The sequence below is a fragment of the Cydia pomonella genome, chromosome 15 (genome assembly GCF_033807575.1).
Source record: "Cydia pomonella isolate Wapato2018A chromosome 15, ilCydPomo1, whole genome shotgun sequence".
Classification (NCBI taxonomy): domain Eukaryota; kingdom Metazoa; phylum Arthropoda; class Insecta; order Lepidoptera; family Tortricidae; genus Cydia; species Cydia pomonella.
Window position 1 is genome coordinate 10032183 of NC_084717.1, and position 21797 is coordinate 10053979.

At 39.0% G+C, this 21797-nt stretch overlaps 1 protein-coding gene across 1 annotated transcript in view; it reads right to left on the reverse strand.

Moving 5' to 3' along the window:
• LOC133525745 (apoptosis-stimulating of p53 protein 1-like) overlaps positions 1-21797 on the reverse strand; it is a 322549-nt gene that overhangs the window by 222792 nt on the left and 77960 nt on the right. Inside the window, exon 2 of the mRNA XM_061862118.1 lies at positions 14079-14129. Within this exon, the coding sequence (XP_061718102.1) occupies positions 14079-14087 (9 nt within the window). The 5' untranslated portion in view covers positions 14088-14129. The remainder of the gene's footprint in view (positions 1-14078; positions 14130-21797) is intronic.

The window sequence follows — 21797 nt, forward strand, 5'->3', positions numbered from 1 at the left end:
CCGAGTACCGTACCCCTAGTGTAACTTTGATCGACATCATAACGTGACGAACGCGTTTGCGTTAAGTCTCATTTTGTATAGGATTTTGAGTTTCCAAAACGTCCCGCTTGGCGCGCTCTTTCGAAATCCAATACAAAATGAGACTAAACGCAAACGCGTACGTCACGTTTGGAAATCGAATTTATTTACACTAGGGGTACCGGTTTATTGCTGGATTCATCGGTGCTTCAAGGCACGCAGTACAAAAACATGACGTTAAAGAGTGTGCACAGTACCTACCACCGTTTCAATCATGCGCTTTAAGGATATCATGGGGTTCACCACTACAAACGTTTAAATTAATATTGGACAATATGCGCCACCAATACGAGTATATAGTCATAGACAATTTTGAAATCATAAGTGTTATGATATATAAGGTATTAGTGGTATTTATATTACTCTGATCTGGCAGAATTATTTAAAACTAAATACTAATTGATGGATGAAGGTAATATTTTCTATACATATTTGTACATTGATAACTATGAAAGGGCGCGCCTACGACACGGCCACTATGAAATAAGAACACATTGTAAAATATCATGAGAAAAATCGTGCGGTCGTTTTACGATCAATCATAAACTACGCCACCATGACGTCTACAAACAGAGAAAGTATTTCATAACATTGCAGTTTAATCATCACGCCATTTTCTCCGAATATCGGCATCAGCTCTTGTTAACGTTGTTACCCGGCCTGTTTTATCACACGGCTTTCGAAGTATGAAAAAAATATGAATATGCTAATTGGCAGAAAGTGAAACCGATGAGAGACATTTTTCGCAACAAAATTTCGCCGATATTAATTGCTGCATATACATTTATTATGAAAGCTGCCATATATTCCGCTTCTATTATTTCGCTAATTGTCTGCATACATACGTACATATTTATTATTCATGTGCAGTGACTTTTTAAAATGTTTTATTGTCTTTGGCGCGTGGAATTAAGGCGGTCGTTACAACCGCCCTAATTACTAAGAATTGAATAATAGCCCTTTTAAATGACGAAGGAAACGTGCTCAAAGGTGGTATATAAAAAAAGGGGGTTAAAAACAGTCGCGCGTGAATAGCGGATCGTGGCTTCCGTTGCCCTTTCAACGGGTTTAACCTTTGTTTCCTTTTAAAAAAATAATATAAAATCGCATAATGGCCAGCGGAAGGATCAACTGCGCGAGGGAGATTAATATAAACCTACTGAACATACGCATATTTACTTAAAAATAAAGTTTTCAGTCAGTGTTAAGAGCACTTTTATTTAGGTTATTTTCAGATAAACACTGTATTTTTTAGAGTAAAAAGGGAGGTTGAATAACGATATCGCTTTAAGAGCCCTTAATCCTTGGAGCGTTCTCCGATTTCACGAAATAACGCTCGATAGATGGCGTTGGCGCTCGGTACGCGAGCGCCGGCAACGCGACGCGCGTTTCAATGCAGACTAGAATAATCTTGATAGTTTTCAATATAATTTCAAGCAACATTAATTTTAGTGTCATATGATATCATATGGGCACTCTTTATTTTATTGTATATGCACAGTAGTTTTTTTTTTTATGTACACTACTACTAAGTGTACAGACTACAGAGTGTACTATAACCCTTGCTCTTTATTCTGTCTCTTTCACACCAATGGAAAATGAAGAAGTTACTAAATGACTGCAGGTATAAATAAAGTATATTAGTGCGATAGAGAGACAGATAGTGTTTCGTTGTCGTATCGTAAACGATTGGCATGTTGGCCACACACTTGCTTAGTGCCTAGCCAAAATACCAATCGTTTGCGTATATTAGTGCGATAGAGAGAGAGTAGTGTTTCGTTGTCGTATCGTAAACGATTGGCATGTTGGCTACGCACCCATGATACCTAGCCAAGAAGCCAATCGATTGCGCATATTAGTGCGATAGAGAGACAGATAGTGTTTCCTTGTCGTATCGTAAACGTTTGGCATGTTGGCTACGCACCCATGCTGCCCAGCCAAGATGCCAATCGTTTGTGCATATTAGTACGAGAGAGAGACAGATAGTGTTTCGTTGTCGTATCGATTGGCATGGTGGCTACGCACCCATGCTGCGTAGTCAAGATGCCAATCGTTTGCGCACATTAGTGCTATAGAGTTTCAGTGTTATTTGAAATCACGTTAGGGTTTGTATTATTATTTTTGACCCGAATGAAGTCCATCCAGGTTCTTATGATGGAGTCAGGAGTTGGTCACCAGAACTCCTAATCTACTCATTATAATTCCATCGTGCTTGGGCTCAAAAGATTTGCCCTGACGAACACCATCGATCTAGATGAGGTCCAGGGTCTCATGACGGAGTCAGGAGTTGGTCACCAGAACTCCCCAGAACTCCTAATCTACTCATCATAACTCCATCGAGTTTGGGCTCAATAGATTTACCCTGATGAGCACCATAAATCTAGATGAAGTCCAGGGTCTCATGATGGAGTCAGGAAGTAGGTCACTAGAACTCCTAATCTACTCATTATAATTCCATCGTATTCGAGCTCAATAGATTTGCCCTGACGAGTACCATCGATCTAAATGAAGTCCAGGGTATCATGATGGAGTCAGGAGTTGGTCACCAGAACTCCTAATCTACTTATTATAATTCCATCGTGTTTGGGCTCAAAAGATTTGCCCTGACGAGTACCATCGATCTAGATGAAGTCCAGGGTCTCATGATGGAGTCAGGAGTTGGTCACCATAATTCCTAATCTACTCATCATCACTCCATCGTGTTTGGGCTCAATAGATTTGCCCTCACGAGCACCATCAATCTAGATGATGTTCAGGGTCTCATGATGGAGTCAGGAGTTGGTCACTAGAACTCCTAATCTACTCATTATAATTCCATCGTGTTTGGGCTCAAAAGATTTGCCCTGACGAGTACCATCGATCTAGATGAAGTCCAGGGTCTCATGATGGAGTCAGGAGTTGGTCACCAGAACTCCTAATCTACTCATTATAATTCCATCGTGTTTGGGCTCAAAAGATTTGCCCTGACGAGTACCATCGATCTAGATGAAGTCCAGGGTCTCATGATGGAGTCAGGAGTTGGTCACCATAATTCCTAATCTACTCATCATAACTCCATCGTATTTGGGCTCAATAGATTTGCCCTCACGAGCACCATCAATCTAGATGATGTTCAGGGTCTCATGATGGAGTCAGGAGTTGGTCACTAGAACTCCTAATCTACTCATTATAATTCCATCGTGTTTGGGCTCAAAAGATTTGCCCTGACGAGTACCATCGATCTAGATGAAGTCCAGGGTCTCATGATGGAGTCAGGAGTTGGTCACCAGAACTCGTAATCTATTTATCATAACTCCATCGTGTTTGGGCTCAATAGATTTACTCCGACAAGCACCATCAAATTACCATTATGATGAATAGATTAGGAGTTCTGGTGACCAATTACTGAGTCCATCATGAGACCCTCGACTTAATCTAGATCGATGGTACTCGTCAGGGCAAATCTTTTGAGCCAAAACACCATGGAGTTATGATGAATAGACTAGGAGTTCTGGTGATCAACTCCTGAGTCCATCATGAGACCCTGGACCTGATCTAGATTGATGGTGCTCGTCAGGGCAACTCTATTGAGCCCATACACGATGGAGTTATGATGAGTAGATTAGGAGTTCTGGTGACCAACTCCTGATTCCATCATGAGACCCTGGACCTCATCTAGATCGATGGTGCTCGTCAGGGCAAATCTTTTGAGCCCAAACACGTTGGAATTATAATGAGTAGATTAGGAGTTCTAGTGACCAACTCCTGACTCCATCATGAGACCCTGGACTTTATCTAGATTGATGATGCTCGTCAGGGCAAATCTATTAAGCCCAAACACGATGAGGTTATGATGAGTAGTTTAGGAGTTCTGGTGACCAACTCCTGACTCCATCATGAGACCCTGGACCTCATCTAGATCGATGGTGTTCATCAGGGCAAATCTATTGAGCCCAAACACGATGGAGTTATGATGAGTAGATTAGGAGTTCTGGTGACCAACTCCTGACTCCATCATGAGACCCTGGACCTCATCTAGATCGATGGTGCTCATCAGGGCAAATCTTTTGAGCCCAGACACGTTGGAATTATAATGAGTAGATTAGGAGTTCTAGTGACCAACTCCTGACTCCATCATGAGACCCTGGACTTTATCTAGATTGATGATGCTCGTCAGGGCAAATCTATTGAGCCCGAACACGACGAGGTTATGATGAGTAGATTAGGAGTTCTGGTGACCACCTCCTGACTCCATCATGAGACCCTGGGCCTCATCTAGATCGATGGTGTTCATCAGGGCAAATCTATTGAGCCCAAACACGATGGAGTTATGATGAGTAGATTAGGAGTTCTGGTAACCAGCTCCTGACTCCATCATGAGACCCTGGACCTCATCTAGATTGATGGTGCTCGTCAGGGCAACTCTATTGAACCCAAACACGATGGAGTTATGATGAGTAGATTAGGAGTTCTGGTGACCAGCTCCTGACTCCATCATGAGACCCTGGACCTCATCTAGATTGAAGATGCTCGTCCGGGCAACTCTATTGAGCCCAAACACGATGGAGTTATGATGAGTAGAGTAGGAGTTCTGGTGACCAACTCCTGACTCCATCATGAGACCCTGGACCTCATCTAGATCGATGGTGCTCATCAGGGCAAATCTTTTGAGCCCAAACACGTTGGAATTATAACGAGTAGATTAGGAGTTCTAGTGACCAACTCCTGACTCCATCATGAGACCCTGGACTTTATCTAAATTGATGATGCTCGTCAGGGCAAATCTATTGAGCCCGAACACGATGAGGTTATGATGAGTAGTTTAGGAGTTCTGGTGACCAACTCCTGACTCCATCATGAGACCCTGGGCCTCATCTAGATCGATGGTGTTCATCAGGGCAAATCTATTGAGCCCAAACACGATGGAGTTATGATGAGTAGATTAGGAGATCTGGTGACCAGCTCCTGACTCCATCATGAGACCCTGGACCTCATCTAGATTGATGGTGCTCGTCAGGGCAACTCTATTGAACCCAAACACGATGGAGTTATGATGAGTAGATTAGGAGTTCTGGTGACCAGCTCCTGACTCCATCATGAGACCCTGGACCTCATCTAGATTGAAGGTGCTCATCAGGGCAACTCTGTTGAGCCCAAACACGATGGAATTATAATGAGTAGATTAGGAGTTCTAGTGACCAACTCCTGACTCCATCATGAGACCCTGGACCTCATCTAGATCGATGGTGTTCGTCAGGGCAAATCTTTTGAGCCCAAACACGATGGGATTATAATTAGTAGATTAGGAGTTCTAGTGACCAACTCCTGACTCCATCATGAGAACTTGCAGGACTTCATCCGGGTCAAAAATGATAATGCAAACCCTAACGTAATTTCAAGTGAAAATGCGTTTTTCAGAAAATCGCAGCCAAATAACACTAGACCTTACTCATAGTGTTGTGTTCCTGCCGGTGAGTAAGGTTGCCAGAGCTCAACGAGGGGTGGGAGGGGGTTAGGGTCGGCAACGCGCATGTAACTCCTCTGGAGTTGCAGGCGTACATATGCGGGCCGTATGCTTGTTTGCCACCGACTTAGTATTAAAAAAAAAGTAACACTGAAAATCCATCAATAAGCGAGTCTGTTAGGCATACTGTAAAAAATGAACTTTTATTAAGATTTTCTAATCGCAGTATATAGCACTTCTCGGAACTCCGTAGCTGATTACGATCGCAACGAATGCCTGACAATCGAGCACAGGTCCGTCCTCTAAGCGCGCTCCGCGCGGACTGAGAGCGGGGCGTCGCTGCTGCGTGATTTATACGTGTTTTAAAAAAATATAAATTTACGGCAATGTAGGTCCCATAGTTACGATTTTTTTTTATAGGTTAACATAAAGTTACAGTTTGCTATAATATTATTTTTAAAGCAAAATATGCGTACAATTTGCGGAAATAAAATATAATAAAACCCTGTTTTCGCCAAAAAAATGAAGAAAACTCGGAAGGTATTTTATCAGTTTTTTCAAATGAATCTTCGATTGTTAATCATTCCAGCCCCTCGTACGAGATATGTTGAATCAAATTGTAGTCATTCATGTACCAAATGATTCTTGTTTATAGCAAAATTGAGAACCGAAACGCCACATCTCACTGCAAAATTTGGAAAAGACTCCCAAAAAACCTCATTAAAAAAGAGGTTTAAAAGAGAAAATGAAAATTTGAACTGTTGGAGCCCCTAGTTTAGGAAACGATTATTTAAGTACGTTATCAGTTTTTGAATAAATACTAATAGTTACGTCGTAATCTTGAATGAAAAAGGAAGCATTTTACAAAATACGCTCGTCTGTAGGAATAAGGACTCTTAATCCTGTTTTTCCACTCATCAGGCCCGCACAAATGCTAATAGGCCGCGGGTATCATAAAATGCGCACGGAGGCGGATATTCACGAGCGGTGCCCCTCGATTTACGCATCCTAGTCTATAGCGATCCGGCGTAAGATAAGGGAATACCACGACAATATACTACTGGAAGTACAGATTACTTCATACAAGACTTCCTAATCTTCCTAATCTAACCTCCCAAGGAGCTAGAAGGATGGCGGAGAGGCTCCGTATGCAAATGCCTTTCCAAAAATTAAAAATACTTGTAGCATGTGTCTATATATATTATTTATTAAAAAAGTGCTATTCTTAAATATAGTCGTTACTTAAGATTAAAGGTAGGCGACTGCAAACTCACCGTCAAAACGGTCGCAAAATTTTATCGTATATTGGGAAGTGTCATACCTCTCTGCTGGGTGAACTTGATCAGTCCGTCGATTGTGGTTGGTTCAACTGGCCTTAAGTCACCTACATATTTATACGATCGGTAAAACAGGGCAGTATGGAACCGCGCTTTTATCAATTCATCAATCGCTCACTTTTTTTTTTGGTTTTCATTGTGTTTCATTTGAGATAGGCGTATCTGTCAAAATTATGTATACCATGCTTAAAGGTCAAGATCATACAAGTAACCAGCTGCTTAATGTAGATTCGGTAGCACTTCAAAGGCAGTTATGACTAGTCGCGTGCCTGGGCGATAAGAATCTAAACTGACATTAACTTTGCCAAACTGCCTGCTGCGTGTCTTTTCTTGATGCTAACTGTCATCAAGACCTTATCATGTCTATGATTAATGATTTTTTTAAAGTATACCATTCGCCGAGATAGTAACGTGTTCTATATTATTTTTTATTATTTTATTTGATACACTAGCAGCTCTTGGCGCTGATGCGTGTATATCGCAGCGCTTGTTAGGGTCGGCAACGCGCATGTAACTCCTCTGGAGTTGCAGGCGTACATAGGCTACGGAGACTGCTTACCATCAGGCGGGCCGTATGCTTGTTTGCCACCGACGTAGTATATTAAAAAAAAAAAACAAATAATATGTTGAATAGGCACAATACAATATTTACATCGAAAACGGACGAAGGATTGCGTGGCATTTCAATGTCTTTGAAATTGGTCGCTGATATGACCGGTACTGCCATTTTATTTGAGTATAGGTACATGTACCTATCAGTATAGGTACATGTACCTATATAACACAATATGACGTCATGACGTACCTACGCACATTATTGCCATAATTATGAATTTGATTCATATCGGAAATTAGGTTTTATATTAAAAGCAAAGCAAAAAAAAGTGCAAAGCGTCTCCGTTTCACATTGGGAAAAAATACTTTCGTATGGCCCTCTGTCCGGATGCGGCAGTTCTCCTCTACAGGTTATTTTCGTAAAATTCTGTGAGCAGGTTCGATAAGTGTATCCGTATCAGATTCGGGGAAAACGATTAGGTCATTTTAAATTTTGTGAGCAAGTGTCACTGTTTCAGATTGGGAAAAAATGCTTTAGTATAGCCGTGTGTCCGGCTGCTGCCATTCTCCTCTACAGGTTATTCTCGTAAAATTTTGTGAGCAGGTTCGACAAGTGTCTCTGTTTCAGATTGGGAAAAAATGCTTTAGTATAGCCGTCTGTCCGGCTGCAGCCGTTCTCCTCTACATGTTATTCTCGTAAAATATATCTTGTAAGCAGGTTCGATAAATGACTCCGTTTCAGATTGGGCAAAAATACTTTCCTATGTCCGGCTTTCCGGCTGTTCTCCTCAATCTCCTCTACAGGTCGCATTATTCAACCGATCCTCGTTCCTTATTTGTCGATTCAATTTTTGGATTCTTCACGGGTTCACGATTTGTACAGCTCTGAGCCGATCGTATTTAATTTAATAGGTAGGTATCTTACATTCCCATTGCAAACTGCAACTCACAACTTGAATGAATAACCACAACATGTATCGTATTCTCTTCACGATCGACGAACGTCTACCAAGAATACTAAACACATCCTGTCCGTTCCAGCGCCATACATCAAGGGCAAATGCTAACGTAATCACTGTCATCTCCAGACAACTGTCCGTCGCATGTCAACCCTAACATAGTGCATCTAAGACCAAAAGCAAGTATGCTATAGAGATGACCAAATCCCGTTATCAATGTTGCAGATCATATAAAATAAGGGCTGGCAAGAATAGTTAGGTACCCTAAATTCCCCTTGACTAGAACTACATCATAATTCTACTATAAATTGTATCATGGGATTCATGGCCGTATTTAAAATTTGAAATAAGTTTTAGTATAATTTTCATAATAAAAAATGAAAAGGCGAAGTTGGGGACGGGTGGCAAACTATTTTTCACCACATCAACTGGTAAAGGCTCTCTTGATAAGTTGATACTTCAAAAATTGATGAGAAAGTTGCATTTTATCCACAAGAGTGGCAAAGTGATTAGATGCAAATCTTGAGTTTTTTCCTCATTTTGGCTGGTGAAATTGACTATAAATGATAAAAATTTAATAGCGTTTAATTGGATTTGATATTTAATGTAAACATCTGGTAAATTTTTTTGTGCTTCACTCGGTGAAAAGTTTGTTTAACCTTCTTGCCTTGAAACCCTCGCAACGCTCAAGATACCATTATCGAACCACTCGCTGTGTCGCTACGCTCGTGGTTTAATTTAGAATCTTTCACTTGCTCGGGTACCAATATAAGCACGAGGGGTTAAGAGGGAAGAATAGCGTTTTGAATCTAACGAAATAACGGTATTTTTTCTATGAAATTCCATTTCGGGAGAAAACGGTTGCCACTAACTAAATCATAACAAATTACTTTGATTTTGATGTCGATCGATTTTTAAATTAATAGTAAAGAAAACCTATAAACCTAGTTTTTCATTGTGTCAATAACATACAAAAATCGGCCAAGTGCGAGTTCGTTTTGCTTGCCGAGGGTTCCGAACAAACTTTGAATTATCTCGTATAACTATGAAGGCGAAAGACTTTTGATCAGAAGTACCTATACTAAGTATTATTGTGTACAGCGCCATCTATCAGCTAATTGTCTAACTAATTTGCGCGATGTAATGCCCGTATGTTGGTTTTTCGAGAATAATTCTCTATCATGTGAACTGATTTCAAAAATTGTTCTTTTATTTGAAAACAGGTGTACTTAATGTAATCTCATAGAAATTTCAAGTGGAAATTTCACACGTAAAGTTGGTTAAATTGCATACTGAATTCTAATGATGGGTATCACTTGACCTACTCACTAGACTTTGAAATTTCCCTTCATATTGGGCATTTTACATAAAAATAAATAATACTTTCAATGTGTCTAGGTTAGCGTTGATCATAACTGTTATGTTCCAAATTTCAATTCGATAGCTTAAGCGGTTTTCGAGATATTTAGCGATGTGATAGACGGACGGACGGACGGACAGTCTCACCGTAAAGGTTCCTTTTGTACCTTTTTGGTACGGAACCCTAAAAAGGGTATAATCCATGTTAATTCCGCTTTCCGTAATAATCCATGTTGCGCTATAACGTGGACTTTCTCAAAAGGTTAATAGGAACGTTAATATGTATATATAAATACGAATAAATGCTCATAGCATAAAAATATAAGTAATAATTCCTCAAATTGTCCTGTCGACCTCGCATGCAACAAACTGAAATAGGTGTCATATACGGAAAAAAAAGTCACTTATTAGGCCTTCAGTGCCCGGGGCTAGGATCGAACCAGCGGTTTCTGTAATCGCAGATGGTCAACCACTCGGCCATCCGAGTCACGGCGATATGGGTCGAATATTCTCGAGGCTTACGGCGTCTTTGGCCGAGTCGAAGGCAAAACAAACATATTAGTAAATATAAAAATAAATTAAGATATCTTCTTCATCTTATTTGTTTCCTGGTAACATCGGAGAATGACTGTGAACTGAGAATTCAGAACTTAATTGCGTAAAAATAGAATAAATAAAACCGGCCAAGAGCATGTCGGGCCACGCTCAGTGTAGGGTTCCGTAGTTACTCTTCCGTCACAATAAGCTAAACTGGAGCTTAAAGTATAGTAAATTGTTAACCAAGGGATGAAACGGTACCTGTCACGCGAATTAAACAAATAGGCAAATTTGCACAATCAGTACCTAATTAGGTAAAGTAAGTCTTTTTACTATGAAGGGGGAACTTTTTGCGATAACTCAAAAACAGCTAAACTGAGCATGTCCGCTATAGTTTTCATTTAATGTCTTTCTTAAGCTCTACTTCCACGATTTTTTTCATAATTTTTGGACCTATGTTTTAAAAGTTAGAGGGGGGGGGACACAATTTTTTTTTCTTTCGGAGCGATTATCTCCGAATATATTCACTTTATCAAAAAATGTTTGTTGAAGATCCCTATTAGTTTTGAAAGACCTTTCCAACGATACCCCACACTGTAGGGTTGAAGCAAAAAAAAAATTCACCCCCACTTTACGTGTAGGGGAGGTATCCTCAAAAAAATTAAATTTTTAGATTTTATTGTACGACTTTGTCGGCTTTATTGATTTATATATCCATGCCGAATTTCAGCTTTCTAGCACTAACGACCACGGAGCAAAGCCTCGGACAGACAGACAGACAGACAGACAGACGGACATGGCGAAACTATAAGGGTTCCTAGTTGACTACGGAACCCTAAAAATGGAATGAGGTAAGTAGACGTACGATTTTTTGTCACTGTTATATTAGAACAGGGTGTCATCTATTGTGCACTAAGTTTACCTACCTTACTTAATTGTCTATTTATGACAACAAAGTAAAAAAAAACATTTAATATCAAAACAAGATATTTTCTAAACGAATGTAATTATATTGGTTGTTGGCCATGGCGGTTATTTACTATGAGCTTTTAGACGACGACAGGAACCACGAATCGAATGAAGCTTCGTGAACCGTTCGCAGACCTTTCAACGTGTCAACCCAAAAATGTTCATTTAAATGCCCCAGATTAAGTCAGTACAAAGGCAAACTTATCCCATCAACGAAACGTCCAGACTGAGAAGTGAAAAGAACATTTATTCCATGTAGCGGTGTAGGTCCAGTGTTTCATGAAACAAGCATTCTATGGACAGATGAGGAGCAGCTAGTGAATAGTGAATAACTGTCAACTAAAATTATTGAGGGAGTCCTGGAGGCCTGCAATTTAATCTAACATAGCGTCCAATTGACTCACTTTATATACCCAGGGCAAGTTGCACCACACTCAATCAACGAACGTTAACATACGGCGAACGTTACGAGTATATTGATACATGTTAAATTGTGTAGCGGCGGAAGCTATCATTCCATAGGACATTGTCAAAATTTTCTTACTTGCAAATGGTGATTAAGTACTTTGAGAAAAAAATACCTAGATATCGTATTTTATGTCACTAGTGTTCTATGTCAAGCCCTTAGGCAGTAGATAAATAATATGTAGAATACAATTGTGGACGGCAAAATTGTTTGTCGCATCTTCATCACAGAATAATCTAGCATTGATGGCAATGATGGCGGTGCACTCCGATAACCTTTTGTTTTACGATTCCGGAAACAAACGAGGAGCGTTCTCATTAGCTTGCGATGAATTTATTTGACAACTGGCAGGTTCGCAATTGCAATTTCTAAATTTTAACGTGCCCACTGATTACCAGTTCGCTGGACGATATAGTGTATGAAAAATATTTTCTGTTGTTAGTTAATTTTTAAGCTCTGTTATTTTTTTTATACAGCTCAGCTCAGTTAGTCCTCTTAGACCTTAAGAAATTATTTCCGGGATATACAAAATATCTTGTATGTTAATCCGAAATATATACAGATAGTACAATAGTCTCTAGTGATACCTCAAACGGCTAGATAGTAAAGATATCTATTCTAATTGTTTTTGACCCAAATACTATTATTGGAGAAATATACATTTAGAAGGAATAAACCGATCGTTGCCGACGATCGATAATGGTTTCCTGTATTACGGCAACAACATAACCCAGTTAAAATAACAGCAACATAAAGGGTATATAAATTACACATTTTAACAGCCGCCCGATATATCATTCCGGTCACTTGATAATCGCGTGCGAGTCGATCTGTCGACAGAACAAATACTATTGTATTCATGATTAACCACATCAGCCAAGGACGTTCTTAGCTGGACATACGTCTAAATAAGTATATCCACGACGAGCGGTCAAGCACTGTGATTTTGGTCAGATTATTGCTCCGCCTTGTTGGAGTCATCTCTGCTTGTGTCCTCCAGTTAATGGTTGCCACTCAAGAACTTATCTGCCCCCTTGGTCACCGATTCAATGAGAAATGTGTCTTCGAACTCCTCGACACTGTTGCTTAATGCCTCGGCCACCAACGCACGCTCCGAGCCGCCCCCGCGTCGATCGCCATACCGCCATGCAGCGTGTATTCCGTAGCGCGCAGGTAAGACTAGCAATGTTCAACATTCTTGTCTCATCATGATGCAAAATAATTATGAGACTTGACTTCAAAAAATACTACACTGGAATCCCCAAAAACTCGACTCGCATGCGCTCACACGACTAAAGATAATACACGGCCAGTAAGCAGATGTCGGAAGCAATTACCATGAAGGGTTCACGGAATTAAGCCAAATGCTCAATGGAGTAGAATGATTTTGCGTTCAACGATGCAACAATAGGAACATTTACGTTTAGGCCCCATATTAGTCGCACGACAGAGCATTTCACTGTAACGCCTATCGCCTATCGCTAAACGACGGACTACATTACCTATGCTAGACCTAATGGCAATTGGTGGGTGAACAAATAAAAAACTTAAAACTTTCTTTTATTGCATACTGACAACTTGTAAATCTGCCTTACTAGTACGTATTTAAGTAAGTAAGTAAACACTTTATTGAATAAGAAATATTTTACAGCAGGTACAGTCAGCATCAAAAGTAGCGGATGAAAAGTATCTGATATTCCGGATAACTTTTCCAAATATAGATAAATTGTTAAAATTCGCGCTCAAGAGTATATCTTTTACAGTCTTAGTTATTCTATATTAAAGACATCACTTTTTGGTAAGCTGTTATAAAATGGTAGATACTTATGAAACGTTATTTGATCCGCTACTTTTGATGCTGACTGTAGGACATATAAAGTGTAGTACAACGGCGAACTTATCCCTATGAAGGATCTCTTCCAGTTACGTTATGTACTACGTATGTAGTACAGTCAACATCATCAATAGTAGCGGATGGAACAACGCGCCAAAAGCATCTGACAAACTGTTTTTTCTTTCAAATAGAGATATATCTCTACAGTTCGTGATCAAAAATATCTGTCACAATCTTAATTTTATCTATATAATACTGTAAATAAATAAATTGACCAAGTCCCATAGTAAGCTCAATAAGACTTGTGTTGTGGGTACTTAGACAACGATATATATAATGTATAAATAGTTATATTGTAAATACTTAAATAGTTATATATACTTATACTTATATAATCACACAAACAAAGGCCCTCAGGATTACTATGCATATAATATAATACTTTTGACGTGTAGTCAGATCCTCTACTTTTGATGCTGATTGTACGAGTATGTGTTTTTTAGCAAACCAATGACGATATTATTATTAACCATAAACTTACCGGAATCATTTTTGGCGGACATGTGTGGTTTTGCCTTTATCCTCTCCTTGTCTGAAACAAAGAAATTTCATTTCTGATTTACTATTTAAACTCAAACATACATTGTTATGAGCACTCACTTCTTAAAGAGAGTAAACTACAAAGTAAAGTAAGTTACTATTTCTAAGCTTATAATGTTATGAGTTTGTCTGAAAGTACAACAACAAGAACAACACACACAAGTGTTGTGTGGGTACTTTTGCATGTCTTTATTTGTGCATTTACTAGGTCGATAGTAAGATCTATAACCGGTAGGCTTAACCGGACGATCTTGATTTCTAATCATAGGATATGGCTGCTACCGGTGGACCACTTTCTTCTAACCTATACTTACAGCTACTTACTCATCTAGTTATTTCTTGTTTATGGTGATTCATCAGATGTATTACGATCAGGCTTTATTGTGGGTAAATATAATAAAATTGTGGTAACCAAAGGATCTTTATATTACAATATTGTTTACGTACCTAAACAACCTCAAGGAAAATCAATCGCAATGATTTACGTGTTCGCAAAAAAATATAAAACTCTTATAGGCTGGAATGCTGGAATACAAATAGCAGAAGGAAAGTAAAGAAATTCATGTCGTAAATGGCGTTTTGACTAATCCGTGTCGTGACTAATTTGACATTGTCAACAGTTAGACACAACCATAGATACTTATAAGATGTTTTAAATCGAAAGTTTTCCTTTTATATGTATGTTACTTGATATCTCCGATAATCGTGAACCAATTTTCAATTTTTCTTTTTATCGATCGGGTATAACCCCGAGATGTTCCTGTTGGCACCAAGTCAGGGTCTGATGATGGGATCTTGGAGAAATCGAGGGAACTCTTCAAATGTTATAGGTACATGTATGGCGATTTTAGTAATTTTTATTTGAAATCGGTTTTATTTTTTGTTAAAAAGTTTTATTACAGATTATTTTAAAAAATGCAATAACAATAATTCAAATTATACAAATAAACTACAATTAACTTAACTAAAACTACTATAAACCTAGAAATCTAAATTTAAAATGGGCCCCCGTGGCATGGTGCCGAGGATGCTGGCAGCATTTCCTCGCTGGATCGCTATGCTGAAGCGTTGAGCGAGGAAGCTGCCAGCTCTCTTATCCCCGGTCCCATCCACCAGCCGTTTCGCCAATTGCCGGTATAGGCCCTGTGCTGCGGGGCCTCACGGACCAAGAGTCTCGACTCCAAATGCAACAAAGTTGTAGTTGGTGTCGAGACTCCCGTATTTGCGCTTTTTGAGGGCCTCGGCTGCTTTGTATGTAGTACCGTGGAGGTAGGAAGGTGCTAGTGTGTCAACACAAGTTGCGCCCCACACGAGCACACGTCCCATACTCTACGGAATCAAAGACATCCCGTCTGGTCTCTTGCCATCGTCTCTGGCTATACCGGTAGGCTCCATTATAGTTGGAACGTTGACGGTGGCAAGTGACCGACGGATTATGTCGTTAAGTGCACACTAAGTCCACACAGGACACAACGATCACTAAAGTACTTATACATAGTTATATTCTCATTGATAAATATACATACATAATAGACTTTATACTTGCTCTATACCATATTACATCAACAAGGTTTATAACATACTTATGTCTATGATTAATACTCGCTAGGAAACAAAGAGTAGTATTAGCTAGGAAAGTTATATTATCTTTGGAATGTCATTGACTGTCATCATGTGTGAGTGTTTTTTTTGTACCTTAGATAAAAATATTTTTGGGATTTTTAATAGTTTAGTGTTGTGTTTAATACACGTTTTCTGTCGAGTTTTGTGAACATTGTTCAGGCTCCATACCCGACGCTGTTATTTCGGGTAAGTAAAAACCCAGTTAAAAACAAATATAATTCACAACTACATAGGTTCCTTTCGAAAAAATACACTCGTTTTAAATAGAGGAAAAATCAGCGTTAGTGTAGACATAAGCGTTAGAAACGTTGTTTTTATTTTCTGAATCAACCTGATGCTTCTTTTAGTCATCCTTATATCAGTGAGACACTAATCTTGCTGTTGGTGTGTCTGGTCGTTAATATATAGTCCTAGTCACAACCTTATGTTTTCTACAAGGTATTAAGTCGGATTGCACTTGTATCCATTGATCCAGATCCAGAGTACTTAGACAGAGCAATGACAATAACCATAGCAAAGCTATATTTATGAAACATCCACAATAGATGTGCCTGCATAAATAAGGAAGAGCTATTAGAATCATACATAAGTCATGAGCTTATTGATACCTAAGTCAACACCGTCAGGCAGAGCTTTCGACGAACGCTCGCCTTACCGGACTATATTCGCCTACATAAAGGTACAGAATACACAGTTTAAGCCATTAAGATGTAAAGATATTTAGAACCTTGCCGTTTTCAAACGCTCATTAGTCTTGAAGGCAAGATTGCCATCGGTTTACTGTGACAGGGTTAAGCGCTCAGTGCCCGACAATTTTCGTGGGCCGCACAATACAAGCCGTGGGTTCGATGTGCCATTGTCTATCCTCGACCTAGCCCCCGTAACAACCGTATTAAAATCTTAAGATGATAGGGGACGGCTGTTTCTCCGTACAAACGTACCTACGTGTAGCAGTCCTGTGTTTCATTCCTGAATTAATTATCGAAATGGAAAGGGATTTTTTGAATAGTCTAGCAACGAATCTATTTAAACAAGATTAACAAAACAAACGAGTAATTGGGTCAAACTCAGAACTATGTTTCTGTCTTTCATGTAGTCTTTTCACATGATGAACACACAAGTTTTCAGATACTATTATATACCCACAAACTGTTAACTATTATATATATGTAGGTAATGATAAAATCATACTTATCCAGGAGTACCCTTTCATTTGGGTAAGGGTAAAATAAGAATATTAACCTTTATAGCCCTTAACTTTTGGGTATGTCTACAGAAAATACGTCAATATAGTTTTGAGTTTAGAGTGTACTCCTATCTTAAATACCTGCAACGCACTTACAACCCCTCTGGTGTTGCAGGTGTCCATGGGCGGCGGTAATCACTTACCATCAGGTGATCCGACTGCTCGTTTTCCTCCTGTATCATAAAAAAAGAGTTTGATCCAATTATTTATTATTTGTCAAACTTTCAATTGAACTAGTTTAACAAATTCACAGGTAAATTCGGTCCAAACGGCAGTTGTTTCTTACCTACGCGCGGTATCAGAATTCTGTTTTACGAAAAAAGCGTAGCGTACTGCGTAGAAAAATTCAATTTGGTGCTCTACTATCCCCTTAACAGATAATTTATACAACCGCGCCCTAACATTCTTCGCATATGAATACTCTCATGATTGGTATTTTCATCTCAAACAATCGCAACCATGACTTGCTGTTAAAATTCACAAATATTCAAATTTGCGCTCAATCGAACCTCACTCAAAGTGTTCGGAGCTCATAAGAATTCAAGGAACAGAGTCGGCGTGCCAATATTCATAAATTCAAATTACAAACAACGTGGGCGCCAAGGAGGGTGTAAAAAAGCATAGCGTCACGATCGGATCCCGTAGATTCAGTAATAAAAATTACAAAGTCTACTGATTATTTTCTACCATATATATCTGGATGGGCAATAACATGACCAAATCAAATTCCCGGTAATATAAATATATCAGGGTTCTTCAAAAAAGGAGTGTACAGGTTTTTAAAGGGTCGGCAACACACCTCTGGAGTTGCAGGCGTCCATAGGCTGCGGTGACTGCTTACAATCAGGCGGGCCGTATGCTTGTTTGCCACCGTCATGGTATAAAAAAGAAATCTTTGTATAAACTAGGCGATCTTAGAAAATGTGGGGTCACTAAGTAGTTGTTTGGGCAACTTTTAAGGGTTATTGCCCTCTTGCCCATAGGCACTACTCCTATGAGGCACGCCATTCTTGCTATTGTTTTGACATGACAAATACTTAGCTAAAAAAATAGGCTTTATGATGGAATTTTTGTGGAATTCAGCAAAAGCGAAAACATAAAATCATTACGACAATAGTTTATGGACTCCATTAAGTTAACATAATAGTTCGTTTTTTTTTTCTGTTTAAAAAATCATCCTGTAGGTAGATATGTTACATGATTGAATACCCACAACAACCTTTACTCATAAAGCCTCAAGATTTTCGCTAAAGCCAGGTGAACAGTGAACAATAAATGCAATTGGCTGGTGTTGACGTTTTTTGCCAAAATGACGAACGACAGCCGCTGGTTAGCACGACACGACTTGCTTGCTTGCTTTGAACCGCAACCTTGGCTTCCAAGTCATAAAGTTTACTTTCCAAAATTGAATAGTGGAAAGATACGAGATTGTGTTAGGAAAATGTTGAAATCACATTATTCAGACTCGATCGCAATGACGCTTAGAATTCCACGCCAGTTCAATAATCTTTTTTGGCGCTGGTGGCTAACTTTTCTTTTTATAGCGATATCAGTATCTTCCAGATGTTCAGCATCTTATTAGCTCCCTTCATACATTAATCAAAATTTAAATATATTTCTAAGATCAATTTTGTTTTCACTAATTAATACTAACGACCCGCCCCGGCTTCGCATGGGTAGTAAAAGCGTGAGTTTTTCCAACATCATTAGCAAACATCGTTATATTTCAACCACTTTACACAAAGCAAATGATAAACCTAAACCTTCCTCAAGAATCACACTATTGATAGCTGAAAACGATATTCCATTCAGTAGTTTTTGAATTTATCGCGAACATATAGACATACAGAGCAATAGACGCAGCAGACGGCTTTCTTTTAGTTTTTTTTTTACGTGTAGGATACTAATTAAATTACACAATAAGAAAGACAAGAATTAAAGAGACTGCAATCTTGCGCGGACGAGTCGGGCGGGCGCAACGTGTGGCGGTACGAGTATATCTTGTGCAGTCCCGTTGCGAATTCAATTTAATATCGATGTTAATTAGGGTAATACAGTAACGTTCTCCATAGGTAATCATAATCAATTCCTATGTCTAGGGAATACTCATTACGTAATAACTACACATCACTAATTTGGTAGCATTCTGGTCGCAACGTGTTTTAATTCGGAAAAATCTGTACTTATACAGGCAATTTCAAGGGAGACGGGAATAGCTTGAAATAATAACGTTTATCCATACGAGTATAAACGTTATTAATGTTATTATTTCTAATTAATCATTAAGACTGAAATTGGCTACTTATACCAATTAATTTGACTCAGTTACTCTGCAACCAAAATACTTAGAGATTACTGATGTGTTGTAACAACCACGATAAAATCAGTGACACGGAAGGGACAAATCGTATAGTCGGTAGATTCGGTAGCTTCGGAATGCGTTCGGTTGCGCATTGTTATTTGGGTGGCCTGGGCCGTGTGTGCCAATTGGTCGGGTAAGTCGAGTTTTCGAGCTCCAATGTAAAATGTGACCTCTAGATTATTAACAACTATATAGTCGGAGAGTTCACTCAAATTGGACCAGCTGAGCCTTTTTGTTCGCTCTTGCGACTGGAGTAACACCACCGCCGCGCCGCAAGAATGGTTGCGTGAAATACTCGTGTTCCATTTCAAAATCGCTTCAATTGGCTTACAAAAGTAAAAGTGTTATGTTTACTAGTAATATTTAAAGATATAACCCTTTATTAAGTTGTGTTACTAGTGAATTGAATTCATTTTTCACGACAGTAGGTAGCAGCAGGCGCGGCCGACATATTAACATACAATGGGCACAATCGAGGGTGGGTCTCGTCTCGCTACATTTAGGAAGTACCGTTCCTATCATCTTAGATTTATTGTCAAGAGATTATGTTTTGTTGGGCATCGAATTGTGTCATTGGGTTTTTGGGTGATACAGAGCTCGCTATGTTAGTAATGACTGAAGACCAATAATAGGTATGTGCGATAGTACTTACTCGTACAAGAATCAGGGGACATTTATCAGTTTACGGTACCTATACTTTAAATGGCTCTAATTAAACTTAATCTCGAAAACTCAGCTATAACCACAGGACAAGGTATGCAAGGTGACTATGAGTTGATAAGGAGGACTTCTCTAAAAAACGTATAGGTACTTCGATTTTATTTTATTATCCATTGTCTACGATGATGGTAAAAAAAACATTGTTAGATTATTGGTAAGCTTATGAATTTGTTATTTGTTTTGTGTTAAGTGTGTGTAATTATGTTTAATAATGTAAATTATTCTAAAATCTCTGATAATAGTAGCAATCTTATCTTACTGAACTCCAAAAATCCAACAGTAAAATATGGACGTATAAATGCTACGCACTTAGCATGTGAAGTACCTACCTCCACATTGTCAACTGACATTTCGTAAAGTTTATGCTTAGAGCAAAGACCGATGGTCAATTAAGAGTAACTATTATTATCGGAAACTGACCTTATAAATATATCTGTAACAGTCTTGCCCTTCACCTGACAAGGTTTACTTTACAACCAGCCGTGCAGTCTACCTCAACGGAAATCGAAACTAATTGCAGAGTACTTACATCAACCCTTCACGTTGCGAGGGTGCGTTCGTGAGCATATGCCAAATGTAATGAGCCAAGTGCAGTTAGCATAAACTGCTCTGTTGTTCACAAAGCTTACGAACTGTTTCACCACAGGTAGATTGACGAATTAGTATTGATGTGCCGTCGAAAACTTTCGAAAATTGCACAATTTCCACATGTAAATTTTTGAATGGGAATCTAAACATCCCATTCGCAAATTTACGAATATCCCATTCGTAAATTAAAGTTTCCTTTGTTTCCTGTACATTTTTTCTGAAATTTCCGATAACTATTCCAATGTTTTGGAAAATTCCGCAACTTGCACTTCTGTAATGTTATTGCGACTTACGATTAGACATGATTGTTCACTTAGAAAAAGTATGTTAAATAATATTGTGCTGCTTACTACCGGTACCGAACCACAAACGCCCGTGACTATCAAACTCCTTTCCTCCTTTTTTCAATTCCTGAAAATATAGGTCAGTCGGTCAATTATGTTTTTTACTCGCTAAAATAGTGTTAACTATAGTCATCTTCCTGGCATTTTCCAGGCTTTTGTGCCACGGCTTCCGGATTAAAAGTTGCACGTTCTTACCGCTAGGCTACCAGCGCTCTTTTCTAATATAGTGTGTACTATTACTGTAAATACTGTAAATAATATTTTGTGCATCCCGGTCAACCTGTCAGTTTATTATAAGTAGCCTAAGTAGGTATCGCATAAGACAAAGGTAAGCAAGAAGACGGCAAACACAAAAATAATAAGAATTCGGGAATGGAAAATTTTACAATCGAGCACAATGTGTTTTGCGAATGGACAGACTCGGTGGAGGCTCGGTACTTATGCCCAATCATTCTGTCAAGTTCGAGCCCGTGGGAAGCATCTGCCAATCGGCAGTAAGACATATAGATCGATGCTTGATCGAGGCTACATATAGACACTACTTAAACACGAGACCTTTAAATTGTGGCAGAAAATGGGTTCGGTGTGTAACTGACTCGTCTTAACATTTTGAGCGTCAAGTCGATGTGTTAATATGCTGAGAATAGCAGAACTCGGAACATGTAAGTTTATATGTATACCTATACAATTATACATACGTATGTTCTTATAGTATGTACAGCAGTAGTTCAAATAACCTTAAGAAGGGAGAATAGTTTTGCCATCCTAAGGAAATAA